The 20,003-nt window shown below is 41.3% G+C and overlaps 1 protein-coding gene across 2 annotated transcripts in view; it reads left to right on the top strand.

The window, feature by feature from the left end:
• ABLIM1 (actin binding LIM protein 1) overlaps nucleotides 1–20,003 on the top strand; it is a 174,638-nt gene that overhangs the window by 15,880 nt on the left and 138,755 nt on the right. The window contains exon 1 of one of the 2 annotated variants that reach the window (XM_085230158.1): nucleotides 164–212. The exons of the other annotated variant lie outside the window; for it this stretch is intronic. Within the exon in view, the coding sequence (XP_085086284.1) occupies nucleotides 179–212 (34 nt within the window). The 5' untranslated portion in view covers nucleotides 164–178. Of the gene's footprint in view, nucleotides 1–163; nucleotides 213–20,003 lie in introns of those variants that run through there. 2 annotated transcript variants of the gene reach the window in all.

Here is a 20,003-nt window from a genome sequence, read left to right as displayed (position 1 = left end):
CTGCGGGATTCCTTTTAGCTTCAAGTTTCAAATGTCAGCTGCAAGATTAAATGCAAAGGCAGTGTGGAGCCTCTGACAGGCTGTTCTGGGTGAAGGACAGTTGTGCCCAGGGGTCCAGGCTCTTTGTCCTCTCTGCAGAGCCAAAAAGACTAAGCTGATGCCAGAGCAGACCTAGGATATGAAATCTGGATCCCAAAAGTATTTCTCTGCAGGTAGGATTGCTGCAAGCTGTCTGTCACCAGTGAGCCTTCTCAGCCAAGGGAGCTTAAAAACAATTTGGGCTTCAAATTTAGGGGAAAAAAAAAAAAAAAAAAATAGACTGGGCCTTCCTGGCATCATTGCTTGGAGAGCGTGATGCCGGGGGATGGCCAAGAAGCTCATTGCTCATTTCCCATCAGTGCACCTGTGTTTTCAGGCCTTATAAGGTCTTTTTTGCTTTCCATTGAAAGCACCTATTTGGACAGCAGTTTCAGGCCTTTTTATGTGGCCTGAAACTCACAGGTGTTTCCCTGTCTAAGGTGTATCATGAGATTAACGTTACCTCCTGGAGCAGGGACTGCTTTGGGTCTGCCCATGCCACTGAATCCTAGAGGGGAGGAAAAAAAAATGTAGTTGGTGATATTTTAGAGAGATTGCTGTTTTCTTGGATTCTGCAAACCATTTCTGGGGTAAGTCTCCTGAGACAGGTATCCAAATGACCTTTTGAGGCACTCATAGCACCTGGCCAAAGGGCTCTTCGGGGGGGATGCAATTGGGTGTTGACAAGAAGGCACAAATAATTCTCTAATAAAATGAGGAATAAAAAAGATGCTCAGCGTAAGAGCATTATTCTAGCAAGAAGCTGTCAGGGAGTCAGAACGTATTCAGAGATAAGTGAATACAGGTTGTTCCTTCGTCATAATAACTTTATTGCCTTCGTATGTCTTTTCACCCCAATCCACAAGCTGCTTTGTTTCGAGAGCATTAGGGCTCACTTGCAGCAGGAACTGCTTCTTTGCAGTTGCCCAGTGCTGACCCATACAGGGGCTGGGGGCTGCTCCAGAAACACCTGGGCAATAAAAGGTCAAGAATGCTCCTCTTTTTATTTCCTTTAGAAAAGAGGGGAGTGTGTTGCTTCATTAGGAACTGTTCCCTGTGGGAGGAATTGGGATATTTTGCACGCTGGGTTGATGTATGAATTGTGGCTGAAAAAGGCATTGTCTTCATCAGGTAAAACAAAAACATTACAAATCCACTGTGATAATATATTGTTCCAGGCAGGTGCTTGGTTTATTTCCGTGAGGCGCAAGAATCCATGCGCTGAACATATTGTTAAGAGCTGTAAAGATCAGGGGAGTGTGGATGCTGGGAGATGAAAGCCAAGGCTTGAGTATGCTTGAGTATTTTTAGCCAAGCACTGTGTTCCTCGCCTGCTTGAACTGCAGAATTTCCGAACAAATCCAAAGGGATGGCTGCAGGGAGAAATCTTCTCATTCCCCCCCAAACTCCCCTACTGTTTCAGTTGTGGACTTCCCTCTTGTGCTTTTGTTGCTTTCATGAAAGAAAAAGAAATGTGAACAACGAGAACGTGCGTGTAAGGCACTGTTATTGTCGAAGCAAAACTGCAGGTCAGAGGCTTCTGAGTGATCTCTGAGTCCAGTGAAAACATCCCGAGCTTTAGCTGTCTCCAAGAGGCCTTTAGCAGGACTGAGAGAATAAAGACTGTTCAGAGGGCTGAGAAGTCCACTCTGAAGTGCTGCGAAAGCTTTGGGAGCTTTAATTGTTACCACTGATGTCATTCAAGCCTGATTCCCGCTGGAAGTTCCTCTGTGTTAATTATGGTCATGAGAATGATAACTTGGCAAACACAGCTGCAGCATTGCTGCTGAATCAGTTAATTAATCATCCGGGCTGGATTGGAGAGATGTTTCTTTGCTCTCGTTATAAACAGCTGTAGAGAGGTGGAAAGATTTTGAGAAGGAAAGTCACTTATCAGCTGTTACAGGGTGAAGGCTGTGGAATCCTAATCTTAGTCTGTTGTTTTTCTATGTTCATGTTTTTGAAGGCATTGTGGTGCTTTTTTTCCAAAGAAAACATGCAACACGTTACAATCTGCAAAAGCAATTCTTTGTTACCTAGTACAGCTCTAAAAAAGCACTTTATGGCTGGAATTGATTCAGCATTAATAAGATTAATAAGATTTTATAGTTTCACAGGCGAGGGAGATGGATTGTATTAGGAATAAATTGAAGATATCACAGTGGTTTTCTTAGGCAAATGCAGTATTTCTGGGATGGCTTTGGAAATAGATTGATATTCTGGTGATGTTGATCTCACTGTAGGCCTATTAGTTTTTCTTTAGTGCTGCTTGCTGACCCTGGGCTTGAAACAATGCAAACATCTGAATGTTCATCATAGGACTCCAGGGCAAAGCCTCAGCTGTAGGAATTCTGCCTTTTTAAGTGACCTCTGCCAGTTTTCCCACAATTATCTGGCCTTCTCTTTATCTGTTTCTGTTTATCGTAACAAATATTCATGCAGTTTATTGTCTGACATGCAAGCTGTAGCATCTCACAGTTAATTCAGGTAAGTGTTGAAGTTAAGTGTTGAAGCATGTGAGATGAAATGTATTTACGTTGCTGAACTGGGTCACTCCTTTTCTTTGTGAAATTTGATTCTGAATCTGCGTGGGAGCAGAAGGAATACTTTTCTAGCACCATTATTTTGTTAATAAGGCAGACAAAAGCCTCAAGCTGCTTTGTGTAATGTGCCTCACAGCTCCTCAGGTTGGCTTTTTCTCAGGCAAAAATAATATACAGAAATGTCAACGGAGGTGAGAAGTGATTATTTTGGAGCTAGTCAGTTAAATAACTGCAGTGAAAACATGTTCTTTGTATGTGATGACAGAAAGCAAAGATAAATACGATGGCATGCTCATAGTGCTAAAGATGTCCTACAGTCTGCGATTAGATTATTTCTAGATTGTTAATTAACCAATTTCTATGGCATTTTTAAGAGAGAGGAGAACTGTGTTTTGTTGGTAGGGCACTGCAGAATTTGGTTTGTGTCCAGTGATTTCAAGGACAAACTCGTGGCTAAAATGATGCTCTACATGCATGCTGACCTTAGGAATGCATCTAAGGCTGAGGCTGGAGAGACCTTCCTGGTATTACCTCTTGCCGTGCCCTTTGCTCAGTGTATTCCCCAAGCTGTACTTAATCATGTCACAGGTGACCAGTGTTTGAAGCAATGACTTAGAATTAAAAATGGCCTTGCAGGGTGCTGAGGTACCTGCTGGTAGTGCTCTGGTATCTGCTGTGGGAAAAGACAGCAGATTTGTTTGTGATTTGTAGGAGATTTGTATTAGGTTCAAGCTTCCAAAAAGATGTTGTGGACAGCTGGTGCTGCACTTTGTGAGCCTCTTGTAACTCAGAGGTAAATCAGGATTCATCTTTTTTTGCAGCTGCTTTGCTTTAGATGTGCCTTTCCTTGGAAACGGTAAGTGTCAGTGTTTTAAGATGGACATAATTAAAGTCAAGATATTAAAAACAAATAAATACCAATTTCCAAACCACTCTCCCTTCCTTGACGCTAATCAGATCAGACACGTGAAGGCTGTGGTTTCCTCAGTACTGCCTGTTTGTTGTTGTTGTTGTTTTTTGCATCTAATTTAGGTCACATGCAGTGAAATTGTACTTTGACTGAAGTAAACCTGCCTGCTTTTGGCTGCGCTTTCTGGGGCCACAGGGGTTTTGTCTGTGATACGTGAGGGAGCACATACCAGCAGATGAGAGGCTGAAAGCACAGCATGCAGTTGCTGCACAGACTGCTTCCTTTGGGGTGGTCAGGCCGCCTGGAGCCTGCGGCTGGAGTGCTCTGTGGTGCTCCTTTGCCTGAGCCTCTTTGGAACCACCGCTCAGGCCCAGAAGTGATGCTGCTGCTTGTGTCTTTAATCCTAAGGTTGTTTTTATTCGTTCTTTCTCTCTCTCTTTACTCTTTTTTTTGTTAATCCCCTGCTGGCAGTAGTGTAGTAGAGAGGATTGACTGTATAATCTTTTCCTTTTACTCCTGAGCCTTCTATCTTAAAATGGACTTTTGTTTTTGTCTTTTACAGCACGCTTCTTTATGGTTTCTTGTGTTTCCCAGCATTAGAAGTCTGGAAATGCTTGTTATAGAATGGAGAAATATTTTTAGTCGTGAAACAGAAAATTGCTTTTGAAAAGATTTGGATTTGTATTATCAGAAATACACTTAGGGAGAGTTTGCCTTGTATGTTTATGAACTTGTTATGGAAAATGGAACAATGCTACTTGTTTGTCAGCATTGAAAGACTGCATTTTTGAGGAAGAGCAAAATTCTTTAGGAGCGTAATTTTAGCTGATTTAAGCCTGTTAAAGACTTTTTTTTTTTTTCCCCTGTTTCAAAACTACAGTGATTCCCTTTCACACTAGTTCTTTGAGCTGACCTGTCCAAGGTAAGCATTTAGTTTGGTTTGCTTTTTTACTTATGGAAATGGACAGGAATCCATTTCTGGACTGACAGTGACCAAGATGGCATTTACTGCACTTGGTCTGAACATTTTTTGAGGGATTAAAAGTAGCATTTATCCTGAATAATGTAAGACAAGGTGATAAGTTACCCTTTGTATGTAGTTTTTTATGTAAATTGTAGGGAAGACTTTCATGATGCAGCATGGAGGAGATGTCTATCTCCTGATGGGTAAGGTGAACCCTGCTCTGAATGTTGTTTTGTGTTGCTAGAATTAGATTAACATAGGGAAGCCCAGCAAGGCTGGCAGGAGGGATGGGCTCTGTGCCGCACGTTGTGACCAATCTCTGAGGACTTTCTAATCTTAAGGGACAGCAGAAACCCACACAGAGTTTGTAGCCCTTGTTTGTTTATTTATTTCTCCAAAAAGAGTGTATGTAAAGCTATTTCTAATGACTTTCACTGTGACAAGTTGTTGTAAAGCAGGTAGGTTGGCAGGTGAATTTCACGGAGTCCATCAGAGCAGCACGAATAAACATGGTTCATCAAATGGATTAGCTGTGACGTGTATGTATGTACATTTAAGATGTTGGAAACTGAATGGCCGACCCCAAATCAAGTTGATAAAATCCACTTTGCATGGCAGAGCCGTGGATTCTTTGTTCCAGGTGAAGGGAGATGAGCTGTTTTTCAGGGAGTGCTTTTACACAGAGGTGTGTGCTGGTGTTTCCCCGTTCTGGGAAGACTGGAACAGATTTTAATATCCTTTTAATACATTTTAATTTTTGTCTGTGGCAATTTTAAATGAATGTCTTTATTCTGATGACAAAGTTGAACTAAGCTCACACCTTACATGATTTTAACTGCAGTGTGCCAATTTATCAAAGGTAAGAATCACCAAGTTTAGAGCATCAGCCTCAAATATACTTTCCATAAAGAATGAAAGCTGAAAGTGATGCACGGAGACTGTATACGATCCTCATGTCATTGCCCCGGATTTAGGTTGCTTCTGAGCGCAAGTATAGGGACTTTTTTTTTTTTAAATATAATTTATCTGCCAGTAACTCAGCAGAAGCTGAGGACGGATGGCCGGCTCTGTGGCGCTGGAAGCGCTGAGGGGCGATCAGGGTAAAACTCGGCTGCGGGGCCGCTGGGGCGGGGAAAACAGGCTGCGCGCGGAGGGCTGAGGCGGCGAGGCGGCGCCCCCTGGGGGCGAGAGGCGGGAGTGGCAGCTGGGCCGGCTCGGGCTGCGCTGCACCGCTGCCCTTGGGGTCGGTTCCGCGCTCACCTGTAATTGCCCCATCTTCTCCAGCTGCTCTCGTCATTCTCGATGTAGCATTGGAGAAAATGCTGCCACGTATCCACGCATACCTTTACCTAGAAATTGTCATCCAGAGAGATGTTGGGTCGCAGTATGATTTTGATAAACTTTAACCAAAAAAATTGTTCATTCAAATCAGAAGTCCAGCCTGAGAATTGTCTGGATCATTGTTATGTTTCATATCCAGAGCTGTGAGGCATACGTTTGTGCATATTCTTCTATGCAATCAGAAGTATATCGTATTATAAGCTTTTTTTTTTTAAAAAAAAAAAAAAACAGATTTGGACTTGTGAAGCTAAATAGCTGCAGCCCTGTGGCTGTATTTCCACAGAAGTTAATCACCTCACTTTCATGCTGTTCTGGTGTGTAATCAGCTTACCCCTTGGGGCCAACAAATGCCTTCCCAGCAGTTTATGTCTAGCTACTGATTTGGTGGCCATTAGGCATCTCAGAACTCGTGAGACAAAGTTTGGCTTTCCTAGCTACATAATGACTTTAATGAGGGAAAGGTGAAACGACTCACAGCCAGTGTCGCACATTCCTGTGACCAAAGGAACTCACTTCTTGTAATTTGGCTTTTGGAGTCTTTTGTAGTCACGCCCACAGTGCCTGTAGGTGGCCTAGCCCTGGAGCAGGTAAGCTTTGGTCTTTTCTTTTGGCTTCAGATATCACAGAGGTGTAATTACACCGTGTGGCCTCCTGGAGCACCTTCATCCTTCCCAGTGATGACTGTGGAATTACAGGCTTCACTTTTAAAAGAAACAGGCAAGTCATTTTTTCCAGCAAGAGTTTGCTTTTATTTCATGGTTGAGTACATATGAGAAATGTAAGGTCTGGTGCAAAGATCTGCAGAACCTTACGAGTTCAGTCTGGTCTCAGTTTAGAGACTCAACATCTCAGATACTTTTTCCACGCTCCTCCCTGACTCTCCCAACTCCTTTAATCACTTTTTGTTTCCCTCAGCAGCAGGGTCAGTGTCCAGTCATTTTCTACAGCATCTCTGTTTCTTCTTAGTTAACATTGAAGTGCCAGAAGTGAGTAGCTTTTAGTTTTCCTGTCTGGTATCCTTAGCTCTTCCTCTCATTTGTGGAATTGCACATGCTTTCAAAGGGAAGATTAAAGAAATGGCAGTGAATCTCAAAAGAAACACTAACATACTCTTCTGTCCCGATTAACCACCCTCAAGGCAGCCGTACAGATGCGTGTGAGGGAACTCTACTTTCTGAGTCTCATATGCTCTTTATTAATGGTATCCATCATGCTGCACTGCAATGTTTCCATGTTTCCCTTTTTTGAGGAGGATGTAGATCCTGGTAAGTAGAGTACATATATTAAACAAGGAGAAGGTGAAAAGTTATTTATTTTTTTAGTGCAGTGAATTATTTTTCCTTTGGCTTTGTGAATCTCTGACTACTTTTCTGTAATGCAAGGACAGGAGGCAGTGAGTGCAAACTGGAATGCAGGAGGTTCCACCTAAACATCAAGGAGCACTTCTTTACTGTCGAGGTGGCCGAGCAGTGCCACATGTTGCCCAGAGAGATTGTGGAGCAGTCCTCCTTGGAGATCTTCAGAAGCCACCTGGACTTGGTAGTGGGCAGCTTTCTTTAGGTGTCTGTGCTTGAGCAGAGGATTTGTTGATGATGGCCTTCTGAGATCCCTTCCAACTTAGCCAGTTTGTGATTCTTGAATACTACTACCATGCATGGTCAGTACTGTAAGTGGGCAAGCCATGTCACAGCAAGGCTTGTGTCACCTGTCTGTGTATACTACAGTTATTCTTTATTCCTCTGTTCCTTTCCATTCTCTGGACATCTCTCTCCTTTACCCCTTGAACTGAGCTTTCATGTACAGAGATAGATTGAGATACCAGATAACGTCATGCTGAAGCAAAAAGATGAGGCACCTGCATCTCTGTTGCTTTAGTGAACTGGTTTCTTTTTCCTTGTTGTTTTCCTCTTTCCTTTTACTATTCTTTGGAGTAATGAAAGCACCTGGTCTCCAAGCAGAAAAGTTCTCAGAATTTTAATTAATAATGTAAACCATTCTCAGGTTTTATGTGGCTCTATGTGCTTCCTGTTTTTACGTCCTGTGGCAGAGAACAGTGTGAGAAGGATTGTTAAAATCACTTTTGGTGCTTTTTCTGTTGTTAATGTAAGCTGGTGGCCTGCTGGGATCCTTCCTGCTTCTATACTCTCAGTTCCGTGTTATGAGAGAGAAATAGGCAATATATTTTTGGATCCCTCAGTTTGGCCAATCACTCTGGCATGAGCAGCATCCCTTATCCCTGTCTTGCAGGCATTTAGCAGCAACTTGTTCTTTCATTCCTCTCAGCAGTGCAGTCTGGAAATCTCGAAGTGATCTGTTTTCCTGCCAGCATGCAGTTGCAGTGACAGTAAGGGAGCAGGTCCCTCCTTGTTTTGGGTAGGAAAACTTAAACTGCAAGACAGTTTCACAGCGATATGTTACATAATGCTGCACAAAGCAAAAGTAATTAATGTGGAGGTGGAAAAGATACCCTTACGTCTCAGTGCAAAGCCGGCTTGTCTTTCTGACAAAGATAGTTACCTCCTACCTCTTCATATCCGTGAGAGATTCTCTCAGAATCTCAAAGATGAGAGAAAATAATTGAAAAATTCTTTTTAATCCTTCACAGAATCTGGCAGTACAAGCAGAAGGTTGATGCAACGTCATCTTGACTGTTTAATATTTGGAAACAGTGAAGAAATAAACATGTAAGTGGGGGAAAAAACAAGCAGCCAAACACATGACCACCTCCCCAAGGCTGCAGAATTCTCCATTTGTCATCACACCAGCCAGATTCTCATTTTGTGTTGCATTGGTGAAATGCTGAAGTAACGTGGTGAAATAATGAGTTTTCCCAGTACCTCTGAAATCAGTGTCACAATGTATGAAGCTTAGAAGACCATTGGACTGTCTAGCTTAACATACTGTAGTGTTACCACTGTTAATGCAGAATATAACAAGGTGAAGGTGTTCCCCACCCAAGCAGTGATAGGACTGCTCAGTTTGCTCTGTTACACCCTTTCTTAAATGGCTTTTTCAAGTTATTTGTGAGTGCATGATAAGGAGAGATAGAGTTTGGCTAAACCTCCTAACTGATGCTCATCTGACTTTGACAGCGTATAATCGTGGATAAAAATATTCTGTGCTTGGTTACATCCTAAAAATACTCTTCACAATTCTTAGCAGCTGTTACTAGAAATAGTTTACTATTGCCTGGGAGGTAAAGCAGAAGCCCAAAAAGTAAAGACTAGGTATATTTTTTTTCTTCTCAGATATTCAGCATGACTTAAATATCCCTGTTCAGGGTCTTCCAAGCATTTGCTTTTCTTAGACTGCTTACAGAGAGTGAAGGAAGAATTTGGATTATTATCTTGGGCTCCTTGCTTCACTCTCTTTCTGTATTAAAATCATTAATGGTTTAGAAAAGATAGATAAGGACTGTTTATTTTCTCTTAACAAATAAATCAGGGCAATCAGTGATATGAATTGGAAACCTGTAGGGGGAGGGGAATGGGTGGTTAGGCTTTGAAACTCCTTACAACAGGCTTTTTTGAAATAGATCAATAAAATGAAGAAATCGAGCCATTGAAACTAATCTATCCAAATGCCTGGTTTTACTGAAATTACAGAATTATTGGTTCTGAAATCCTGGGCAGAAGGTGAAGGGATTATATGTAGATCTTAAAAGCATTGCAGGATTGAAGAAAGTGAAGGAAGGTCCTGTAGCTGCACTTAGTGATGGATTGTTTTTAGACACGAACTACCCTAGCATCCAGTTTTTAGATGCCTGTACTGTGACAAGCTCTGCTTATGGCATCTCTCCTTCTAGGACTGTCCAGGTCTGAGTTAGGTTTATTTTTCTGAAATAAATCCCCAGAGATGCCACTGTTCAGGCCAGTGCTTTTCTGCAGAATGCCATTCCATCTGGTTGCCTTCTGTAGTTTTTGTATTAGCTTTCTCTTTGGGACCCTGAAAACAATGCAACTGTCTTCTTCATCACAAGAAATGCAGTCAGAGGTGTATCCTTATTTGCAGAAACATTTCTTGTGTCCTTCTAAGAATCCAGAGAATTGTCACTTCAGTATTAAGGTCAGTGCAATACTTTTTCTGTGTGTGTGTGTGTGTGTGTGTGTCTGAAAAATCTGTTCTATCCTTTGATTTTCTTTTTTTTTTTTTTAATTAAGTTTGAAGTTTTGCTTTTCATTGTAAGAACTTTAAATTCACAAAAGCAATATATTACTGTTTTAATATTATTGTTCATAGATTTCTTCTGTTATTGTTCCCCCAAGACCAGATCGGTGCACGTGTTTTGCAAGTGTCTGCATACATTTTATCTTATGACACATCTTTTAAAATGTGACATTCACATGTGTGTGCTATGAACGTGAGTCTAGTTCACTTGTAAGCTTACTATAGTTCTCTCAGTTGTCAGCCCCCAAAACTCCTTGAAACAAACTGTATTCTGTACAAGTCGTGGCAGAAAGTGCTGTTTTGTATGGTGAGAATACATGATGGCAAGCGTGCTAATCACCTTACCTTTGGGCTGCTCTGAGGGAGTAGCAGCATTAATCTTGTTACCACCTGCAGAATGGGCTGACCTTCTGCCTGTGGAAAAGATGCTTCTGTTTGCAGAGCATAGATGTGGGGTGGACATGTGTGGCATACTCTGCATCGTGATCCAGTGCTTGAATCGTGCTGCTGCGTGCTGTGAAATCCCTGCTGTGCAGCACTCTGCGGGCAGCTGCATTTGCCCAGTGATTCCTGTTTGTGCAGGAGCTCTTAGATTGATGGCACTGCATGGAAACAGGATGCACAGGAGCTGAGTATATCAATTGAAGGCTTGTATGCCTCCTGGCACTTACAGGGAGTCTGAAATGCACGTTTGTAGTTGGTGAATTCCTCAGTCCCTTCCTGTGTCTCTTTATTTTTCAGATATAAATCTTTAATGTGCATCTCGTTGGTTTGTAAGCCCTCCTTATATCATTGAAACAGGGGTTGTGGGAAGACCAGGATAGGTATTTTCCTGTGTTAGTATTGCTTCTAATTCCAGAACTAACTGGGAAAGCGTAGAAGACGACATTTATTTACTTTAAAGGGAGAACGAATGGAACCATTCATGTTTTTCATTCTTTCTTTAAAATCTTAACCTTACAGTTTTGTCTCTGAGATGTTTGGTGTCTTGTATATAGAAAGAAAATACACTATAGAAAATGAATTGCATTGGACTTTGTGTTGTGTGCTGCCTGCACAGCAGGCACTTCAATGAAGATCAGCATCTCTCATTGCCTTCATACAGCAAATGTCATTTAAGAGTTTTCCATGTAGGGATTCTAAATTTCCATATGCCATCAAGTAAAAAATCAATCAAAGATCAAGTAAATGTGAGCTTAGGAAAAGAATATACTAAGTGTATTTCAGTGAGTTATGCATTTTTCTAGAAGATAAATCTTGGCAAAATTACGTTGTGTGAAACTCTTCCTTTTAGCTGCTGCCATTGGATGCAAACTACTTAATGGTAAGTAGTGAACTGCTTTATGGTAAGTAGCTTGCATCCTGTGTCAAACAACTGGTGTGACTAGTACTAGAGCTGATGTGAACAGACTTGGAAATGCAGGCTTACCTTTGATTTTGGAAGTAGCTTTTAGGAATGTAGGGGACTTAGAAATACAGACTAGTCAGATACTCAATTTTTTCATAATCTTTTATTCACTGTCAGTTAATAGGAGAGGGAATATTTTTTTTGGTTGTCTTGGGACTGTTTCTGATGCACAGTTATTTCTGTGTTCTCTTCATTCTTCTTCCACTAACACTATGCAGTGTTCTGGTTGGCTATCTATTTATATTCCTACTCAAATATGGCCTATATAAATTAATAAGTAATGTTAGATTGATTGCCATACCTTTCTAGTCCAGAGAAAGCTGCTTTTAGTGGCAGATGATGTCAAAAAGGTGACTTCACTGCTGGCAAAATATTTGCAAGATTTGGGGCACTGTTGCAATGATGAGGTAAATTTGTAGTGCTCTCCAGGATTCATTTGACCGAGGAAGTACAAACGTTATATCTGCTGTTTGTATTGATTTTCATTGCACTTTGTTTCTAACTTTGTGGCAGAGCTGAAGCTTTATGGGAGCTGGAACCATGGAAGGTATACCTCCCTACAAGTAGCTGCAATATCAAACTGGATTTCTGAATAATTGTTACCTGAAGTATATTAGATAATCAATAATGTTACCTGTTCCTATTTTATAGTGTACTGCAATTCTGTATTTTCAATTGTCTGTGTTTTATTTTGCATTCAAGTGAGAGTGAGGAGATTACCTTCTGTAGTTCTGCTGCTGCATTCAAGCGAAAAGCTTATTTATTTACCAGTTATAACAAGGGATTTGGTGGCAGGCAGGCTGTACAGTAGCAGCTAGCCAGGTGGCAGGTGACAGATTTACTAAGGAGCAGTATAATATTTGTTTTTAATTATTTTTTTTTTTAATTGGAAAACCCTTGCATTGCTTATATTCTATATTTTTTGCTTCTGGTTAATTGAAGTCATAAATGAAAGAGGTGTAAACTTTTCTGATCCCTTGCAGTGTGGGCTCTTCAGCTGTAGGAAACTTAGAGCAGAAAATATTTTCTCTTTTAAAGACGGTAAACTTCCCCCTGGTAATTTATTTATTTTTTTTACAGCCATGATGTTTTCTACTTTGCGAGTTCAAAAGCCTGGAGTTGTGCAAGTTGTGGGTTTAGTTAATTGTCTCTTTGTTTTGAAAGCTCCACTGAATGCACTATAAGAATCGAGCAGAAAGAGCAGGCAGCAACACTAATATATGGTTAAATTTTGGAAAGCCACAGAAGAAGCTGGATAAAAACTTAGCTTTCATATCAGAGAACCAGCGTGCTAAATAGGCAAAGGGATGAGGTCAGCTAAGGCACTGAAAACCAGAAGGACTTAGAATATTCCCCTGCCTCTTGGTTGTCTGATTACATTAGGCAGATACTGCGTGTGCGGTTTTGTGTCTGTAGTGCCTAACGTTATTTTATCATGTCTAGAAAATTCACCTGATGGGTGGAGATGTGCAGGTTCAGTGCCAGATTGACGAGACTTTTCCTTCTGACGTTAGAATTCCCTTGCTGTTGCCCCACGGAGTTCCCAGCATGCCTGCAACAGGGAGGAGGATTAGGTGGCTGTCAGCATCGCTTTCCTTCATCTCAGAGCAGCTGACTTGTCATTGGGAATGACTCTGTCTTCTCTGTCTTATTTTAAAATAATTTAAATAATTGGGGGCTTTTAATTAAAAGAATTTTGCTTTAATCCATCGCTAGTGAAGCAGAGAGCTGCTATCAAGTGTCTGTATAATAATAGAGCACGGGGCTGAGAAAATACGTGTGAGCCTCTGCATTTTCTCTGAAGCTTCTGAGGTATTTTGCAGGATTTAAATTTTAATATTGAAAGCTGCTTTGAACAAATTTGGGTACCGTGTTTGTTGGATACTGCAGTGACAGCACTGTATGAATGTATTAAGGCAGGAGAGAAGACAGAAGCATTTTACAAATGAAAAGCTGGGTTACTAAAGAGTTTAAGTGAATATATGCAAGTAATATTTCTGTCCTTATGTGTGGGTTTGTTTTTTTGCCTTGAATTTTGAAATGGAATATGCACAGGTCTCTCTGCTACACTTCTTTAGGATATCTACTAATCTGGGGCATCACTGTTTTTGGGCACCTACTTCAACTACTTAGAATTTGATTTTTGAGAGGTGGCATGCAGACTAGATTTAATTAGGCAAAGCAAGAAATTCTGCAAGAAGAACATTCCCTCAAATTTTGTTTTCTATTTCTTTTGGCATCCTCATCTTGTATTGCCTGTTTTAAACAGTATTAGGGATGGCCCTAGAAGTATGGTTATGGTGTTATATTTGGCATGCTATCAAAAATATCTAAAGATAGAAGTGTACTTGTGGACAAGTCTGCTTACCAGCATTGCTTGAAGACTTGCTAAATCAGGCAGAACCAAGAGCATCATCGCATATATTTTTCTTATGCAAATATACCTGGCAGTTTCCTGTTTTGCCCACGAAGGTGTAAGTACATATGAAATTGGTGATGTCAGCAATGCTTAGAGTAGCTTTTAAAATTTGAAACTTACTAGCAGGTTACTGATACAACGTAGGAAATAAAATAGCATTTTCTCTTGAGGCCTGGTCATGACGAGTAGCTTCCCCAGGCTTGCTTCTTTTCCTTCCTTGTTTAGTGTTTTCAAGAGCAGAAAGTTACCGTAAAGTACTCAAGTACCAAAGCCAGTCAGTCTGGAAGCAGTACTTCTAGTAAGTGTCTGTCTGCCCATTGACAAGAGTGGAAATACAGTAGGATAATAAACAGATGTGATGGAGGAAGGAAGACATAAAATTCACTGCACTACGCAGAATATGTTACTTTGGGCTTTTTGCTTTGAACTCTCACCCATAAATTGCTCTGAGTAAGGGAAGTGATGAATGCTTGGCTTATCAACGATGTGAACGTAAGGTATTTTTTGGGTACGTTCACTTTCAAAATTTGAAAGATGCATCTCTTCTGTTCTCTGTGGATCTCTGTTGTTATGGCTCTTATTACCATGCTGCTGCTTATGCAGGTTTTACAATATAAAGCATGGCAGGCTTGACTCATCCTTGAGTGAGCTTGGGCAGAGGAGGCAGAGGATGGCTGCCTGCTCTTCTGTAGGGCTGCAGTCCTCTGCATGTGTCAGAGCTGAGCTGGTATTGCAGGGAGCTCACTGGGATGGTGCTGTTCGATACCTACAAAATCTGATTGCATTGAAATTCCTGAAACCTGTATTAGTGTAACCATAATAACCATTTCAGCATAAACAAAAATTAATCCCAGCTCAAATTCTACTGAGGTGGTTATTAATTCTACTGAGGTAGTTATTGCATTTCCCTAATCCATGTATGGCTGCTTGCCATATTTTTAATTGCATCTCTGAATAGTTCTCTTTAGAGATATGAGAGAGGTTGTGGTTACTCAGTAATGGTACTTCTCACATCTTGTGTCAGTGTGTCATGAAATTGTTGCAGTCTATGCGAGAAACAGCTTCTAGTCTTAAGCATTATAGTTTGATTGTACATTTAATGCCCACTCCAGTTTGTTTCCTGTTGTTTTTTTTGTTTTTTTTTTTTTTCCACTACCATTTTGTCATTAAAGTCATCCCCCACAAGGCTATCTTCCTTGAATATGTCCTTGTTATGATATGTACTCGAATGCATGCAGGTAGAATGTTCAGTGAAGTGATAGGTCACTGTTTCTCCTACCTCTTTTCACCTCTATATTTCCTCCCTGGTCTGTCTTGAGGTGTGTTTGATCTTGAATGGAGTAGGAATAGGGCTATCTACGTGTTTCTGAGAATAAAGATCATCTGCTTTTCGTTCTGTGCAAAATGCAGCTTGTAGTGAAACAAAGACCATTGAGCAGTTGCATAGCAAGGAGAAAAACTTGTTCACAGTTAAAAGAAATTCTTTCAATCATATCAGGAAGTTCTCAGGCTTCAGACAATCTGCTATGCTCTTGGGGTATAGATTTACCCTGAAGCTGTGCTCTCTTGCCACTGCGCTCGGCATCAGTTTGCAAATCTTATTCTCTGAATGTGAAACTCCGACTACTTGCTGCAGTGGGAGTTCTACATGTCAGGGCTTTGTATCGGCCAACTTCATAGTCTGGTGAAGGTTGTAAAGTTCTTTTGAATTCTTTGGGACAAATGGTGCTACATGTGTGATTTGGAGCACAGTATGAATGCTCTGATGTATATTCTGTAATGCAGCATCGAGTTGTTCCTCTTTCATATTCTCTGTGAAGGTTACATAAGATCTTGCAGAAAACTACAAATGAAAGATGCCAAAGAACTCTGCGGGATTTTGAGTTTTTTTGTCAGCCTTAGTATTAGACCTAACATAAGTAAAACTAACTTCTGTTTTCGAGTACATATTCATTTTAACCTGTGAGAAAGAAGTGATAAGATTCCTCAGAAGGCTTCCAACAAATGTGAGTCTTAAGCTCACACATCTTGGGTGCTCCTACAGGCTGTTTATTACCCTTTCTTTCATGCTCGCTTCTGTTTCACTCTTGCTTCCTTTCCCCTCAGAGCTATTTTCTGGTAATACAAACACTTATACAACAATGCATAGCAAATAAATGCTATAAACAGAATCTCAGCTCCTCATGCTTAAATACACGTATGCTCAGGCATGCATACATACTTGCAAACCCATAGTAATTTAAAAAGATGGCAACATAAGGACAAATTCTTGTGTTTATACTATTGCAAGTTTCCCTGATGAGACAACTTTATTTCTGGTGTCCCAAGGTTTTCATTCATCTCAATTTCAAAGTAACTGATGGAGCCTTCAGTTAACATGTAAACACTGTGCAAGTTTTCTCTAGGAAGACAGTATCACAGTAATTTGGTCAGTGGAATGCTACTCAACTTCTTCAGAGCTCGCTGCTTTGCAGATACAGAGGGCATAAATACAAATGAACTGTTGTCCTGTGTCTGCTTGGCACATACAAGAAAGCTACTCTCTCAATTAGCTATAGGCAAATAGGTTGTGTGACTAATGCTGTTCTTTCAGTGATGTTGTGTGAGAGTAGAAGGTGACTTAAAAATTGTGCTTCTAGGGAAGATGTGGTATTTGAGAAAGAAGTGAATACTGTAGCAGTGTTTTCTGGAAAATATTGGGGAAGACACTTGAGCAAGCAGAATGAATTTCTTCTCAGCTTGTTTTGCCTCCCCTCTGTCTGCTTGACTTCCTTGCATTGTCAGCTGGTGCAAGGGTGTTGGTTGTAGGAAATGGGTCATAAAACTTTTAACGAAAGTTTAGTGGGAAATGACAAGAACAATAAATCTGTCAAAACAGGTTATTCTTGTCCCCAGATGAGGCAGCAGCCAACCCTAGTCATAAGGAAAAGTCTCTGTTCAGTGATTGCTGCCTGATCCTTGAGCCTACTTCCAGCTCCGAAGAGGACTTCAGTAAAATGCAAGTTGCTTTGTTCATTTGTTTTGAGCTTCTTTTGTAGTCTCTGGGTATGGTCTGAACTTGAGGAGAAGCTGAGGGCTGTCAAGCGCAGCTCAAATCACAGTCAGCTTCATCCACAGCATTCGGTTGTGAGTGTCTTTGGAGCGAAGCCTGGCAGATGCATCATTTGCTATTCTGCCTTCTCTGATGTGATGGCATGGGACCCTGTCCCTGCTGACACCATCTGTTGATTGTCCCTCACTGACATCCATAACCTAACTTTTGAGGAGACTGGGGGTGGGTGAAAGGCTGCACCTAACCATTGCTGAGGTTGCTGTTCTGGAGTGCATGAGGCTATTTCAGCCAGCTCTTTATGGGAAATGCTAATTTTTTTTTCTGCTTTTCTGTAATGCTGTAACTGCAAATGGTATTGGGCTGTCCTATCTGTATCAAGATAATGAAATTGGAGATCAATTGGAACGTGGATATGACAGCTTCTTCCTTTGCTTGTTGTTCCCATAGCTGGCCTGAGACCTTTCTGAGGAGTTAGGAGGGTCCAGAAACTTGGATGGATGTTGGAGTCCTAGAGAGAACCTGAAATACATAAATGGAACAACCAAAGTGTTGTGTTGGTAGAAGCAAGAACACAGCAGCAGCGCATCAGTTTCAGATATTACTAGGGTTTTTCCATTTGTCCACAACAGTAAGTTTTACAGCCATGCTTACTTTGGTATTAGGAACAAAACCAGCTATGCTGAAGAGCACCTTATGTTACATATGTCACAGTACTGTCAGTAAGAAGATATTGCAGGAATGTTTGTTTCTGTGTGCTCTCCAGCCACTGATGGAGAGACACAGGAACAATTAATCCAAATTAAGTAAGGAAGTGAATTCAGAGTTGAAGGGGCTCTGATAGATCTTAATTTATTCTTGTAATAAGCTAACTGAAACTGATTAAAGTCACTCTTCGTTATGAAGAAGAGTGCCCACAAAAGGCTTTAAAGTCGTTTATATAATCCATTTCAGAAGTTAATTTGAATTAATTTTCTGAAATGTCTGCTGGCAGAAAACCCATTATAGTCTCTGTTTGAAGACTGCAAGCACTCAAAAATAGATCTGCCTGTGCCATAACAGGTAATTATTATGTGGTGACACTGCAGCATCCCAGTGGGATGCAGGCAATGCGGTGTTACACCACCGTGCCACGTCCCCATCGTCTGAGTCTATCTTCTGTGCAAAACCATTGCCTCAAACCTGCAGCAGGGACCAGGGACTCCTGTTAAATCTGATGCATTTTAGCTACCTCCTACTTTCAGTGCAGTAATCTACATTTGCTTTAGCCTGCCTCGGATGTGTGGCACTTTCACCCACAGCTGAGAGAGCAAGTCTTCAGGCAGTTTTTCCAGCACTTAAGCCAGAATTACTCAGCGTCTCAGCTGCTGGTTGAGGCTAGTGCCAGGTTTCCCAAGGAATGGTTGCACCATCTGGCCATTGAGCTCCAGTTGTTTAGCTCTGTGCCTTGAAGGCTTCCAGTGCTTCCAGGTCCTGCCAATTAGCCCCAGCCTGTAACATTCTGCTGCTGTTCTTATTGGTGACTCAGCCAAGCTTGTTTTGAAAAAGCTGCATCCCCCTTTAAAATTCAGAATGGTTGTGAAAAAGGAGGAAAGGCTGAGCACGTGAGAAGTGCTCTGAGCTGGTTGTGATGTTCCTTCTCTAAGTTACAGCTGGAGTACCGCACTGGTGCTGTGCCACCTTGCCAGTACAGAAAAACTGAGAAGTTTCTGGCAAACTCCTTCCTCTGCTGTTCAGAACAGCGTGTTTGTTTGGACTTCTCTTCACATTCAGCTCCTGTCCTATACGACTGTTATTAGAGGATTGTGCTTTCCACAGGCACAGTGGTCTCCACCATGATAGGCACAACCAGGTCATAAAATACTCGGATACTTAAAGCCTTGCTTGTGAATCAGCAGCTATACTGGGCGAAAGACGTGGAGAGTTATGTGTGGAAATTGTCCAGGAGCTGAAGGCAGTGCAGACTGTGGCTGTCTGCTAATTAAGTTGTTTTTGTTCCTGCAGTAGCAGGATGTGTGCTGGCACACAGTCAGCAGCTGCTGCATGCTAGCAGTGGTCCAGGCTGCTTACTGCCTCTCTGCTGCCTGGCGTTCTCCCAGAGCTTGTGTAGGTGATTCTTGTGCTATTCTGAGGACAGCCAAACTTTATCTCACATGTTTCAAGCGTGGAGGCGTTGGTTCTCCGTTCTAGAATAGGCGCTGTCATCTCTGAACACAGGGCTGTTTTTCATAGTCCTCTGGTGGGGTGACCGAGGGCATAATCTGTCACTTGGACTGGCAACAGCATAAGCTTGTTTGTCCAGCGTTGCTTCTGAGTCTGCAGAGGCCTTACTGCTCCAGTGGACGGTCTTACATAGGGAAAAGAAGCTCAAGTGGAAATTCATTTAAGGATTTTGGAACCGTTGTCATCAGAAGTAGTTTTTCCTTAAAAATAGATTTGTCTTTCCTGAGCAGCAAACAAGAGTTGTCTCTGCATGCAGGTCTGGAACATGTATTTCAACAACTTTTAAATAAGCTTTTTTATTACTTAGTACTCACAGACCTGTTTGTCGCCTCTCTGAGACACTGGAGCCATTTAAAATATTTGCAAGGGATTTCAAACTCATCTGCTGTCAGATTGCCTTATGATAGCTTTACTCGCAGTTTGCACTTAAATTTATGAGAAGTATTCCTTTAGATTTTGATGTGTGTGTGGTTTTTGTTGGAAAAGAGTAAAGTTGAGTAGGCACCTTCTAGAGAAGCCAGGATTTTTCATCTGACTTCTCCACACTATATGCTAGCAGTTCTTTATTTTTAAAACAATCTCCACGGGACAAAAAAGCTCGTAAGTTTTTTCTGTTCTTTAATGTGGTTTTATCACACTACTGGCATAGAGGAGCAGTGTTTTTAATTTCTGGCGGTGTGAGTAATATGCATGTCAGGATATAGGTGCCACTAATTATTCCCAGGATTCATTTTTTCCTTTTCTTTTTTTTTTTTCTCATGGTTATAATTGAAGAACATTAAGAATGACTACGATGGCCCAGCATGTTTATTGAGTTTGGAAGCTGCTTTGTACACTCAGATTTGCTGGAGCTGACTTTTGGAAAATGAGACTGTCATTTTAGAGATCCTGGAGTGACTGG

This window comes from Meleagris gallopavo, chromosome 8 (assembly GCF_905368555.1).
Source record: "Meleagris gallopavo chromosome 8, MGAL_WU_HG_1.1, whole genome shotgun sequence".
Classification (NCBI taxonomy): Eukaryota; Metazoa; Chordata; class Aves; order Galliformes; family Phasianidae; genus Meleagris; species Meleagris gallopavo.
The sequence above is the reverse complement of the archived record's forward strand: the minus strand, read 5'-3'. Positions and strand labels throughout refer to the sequence as shown.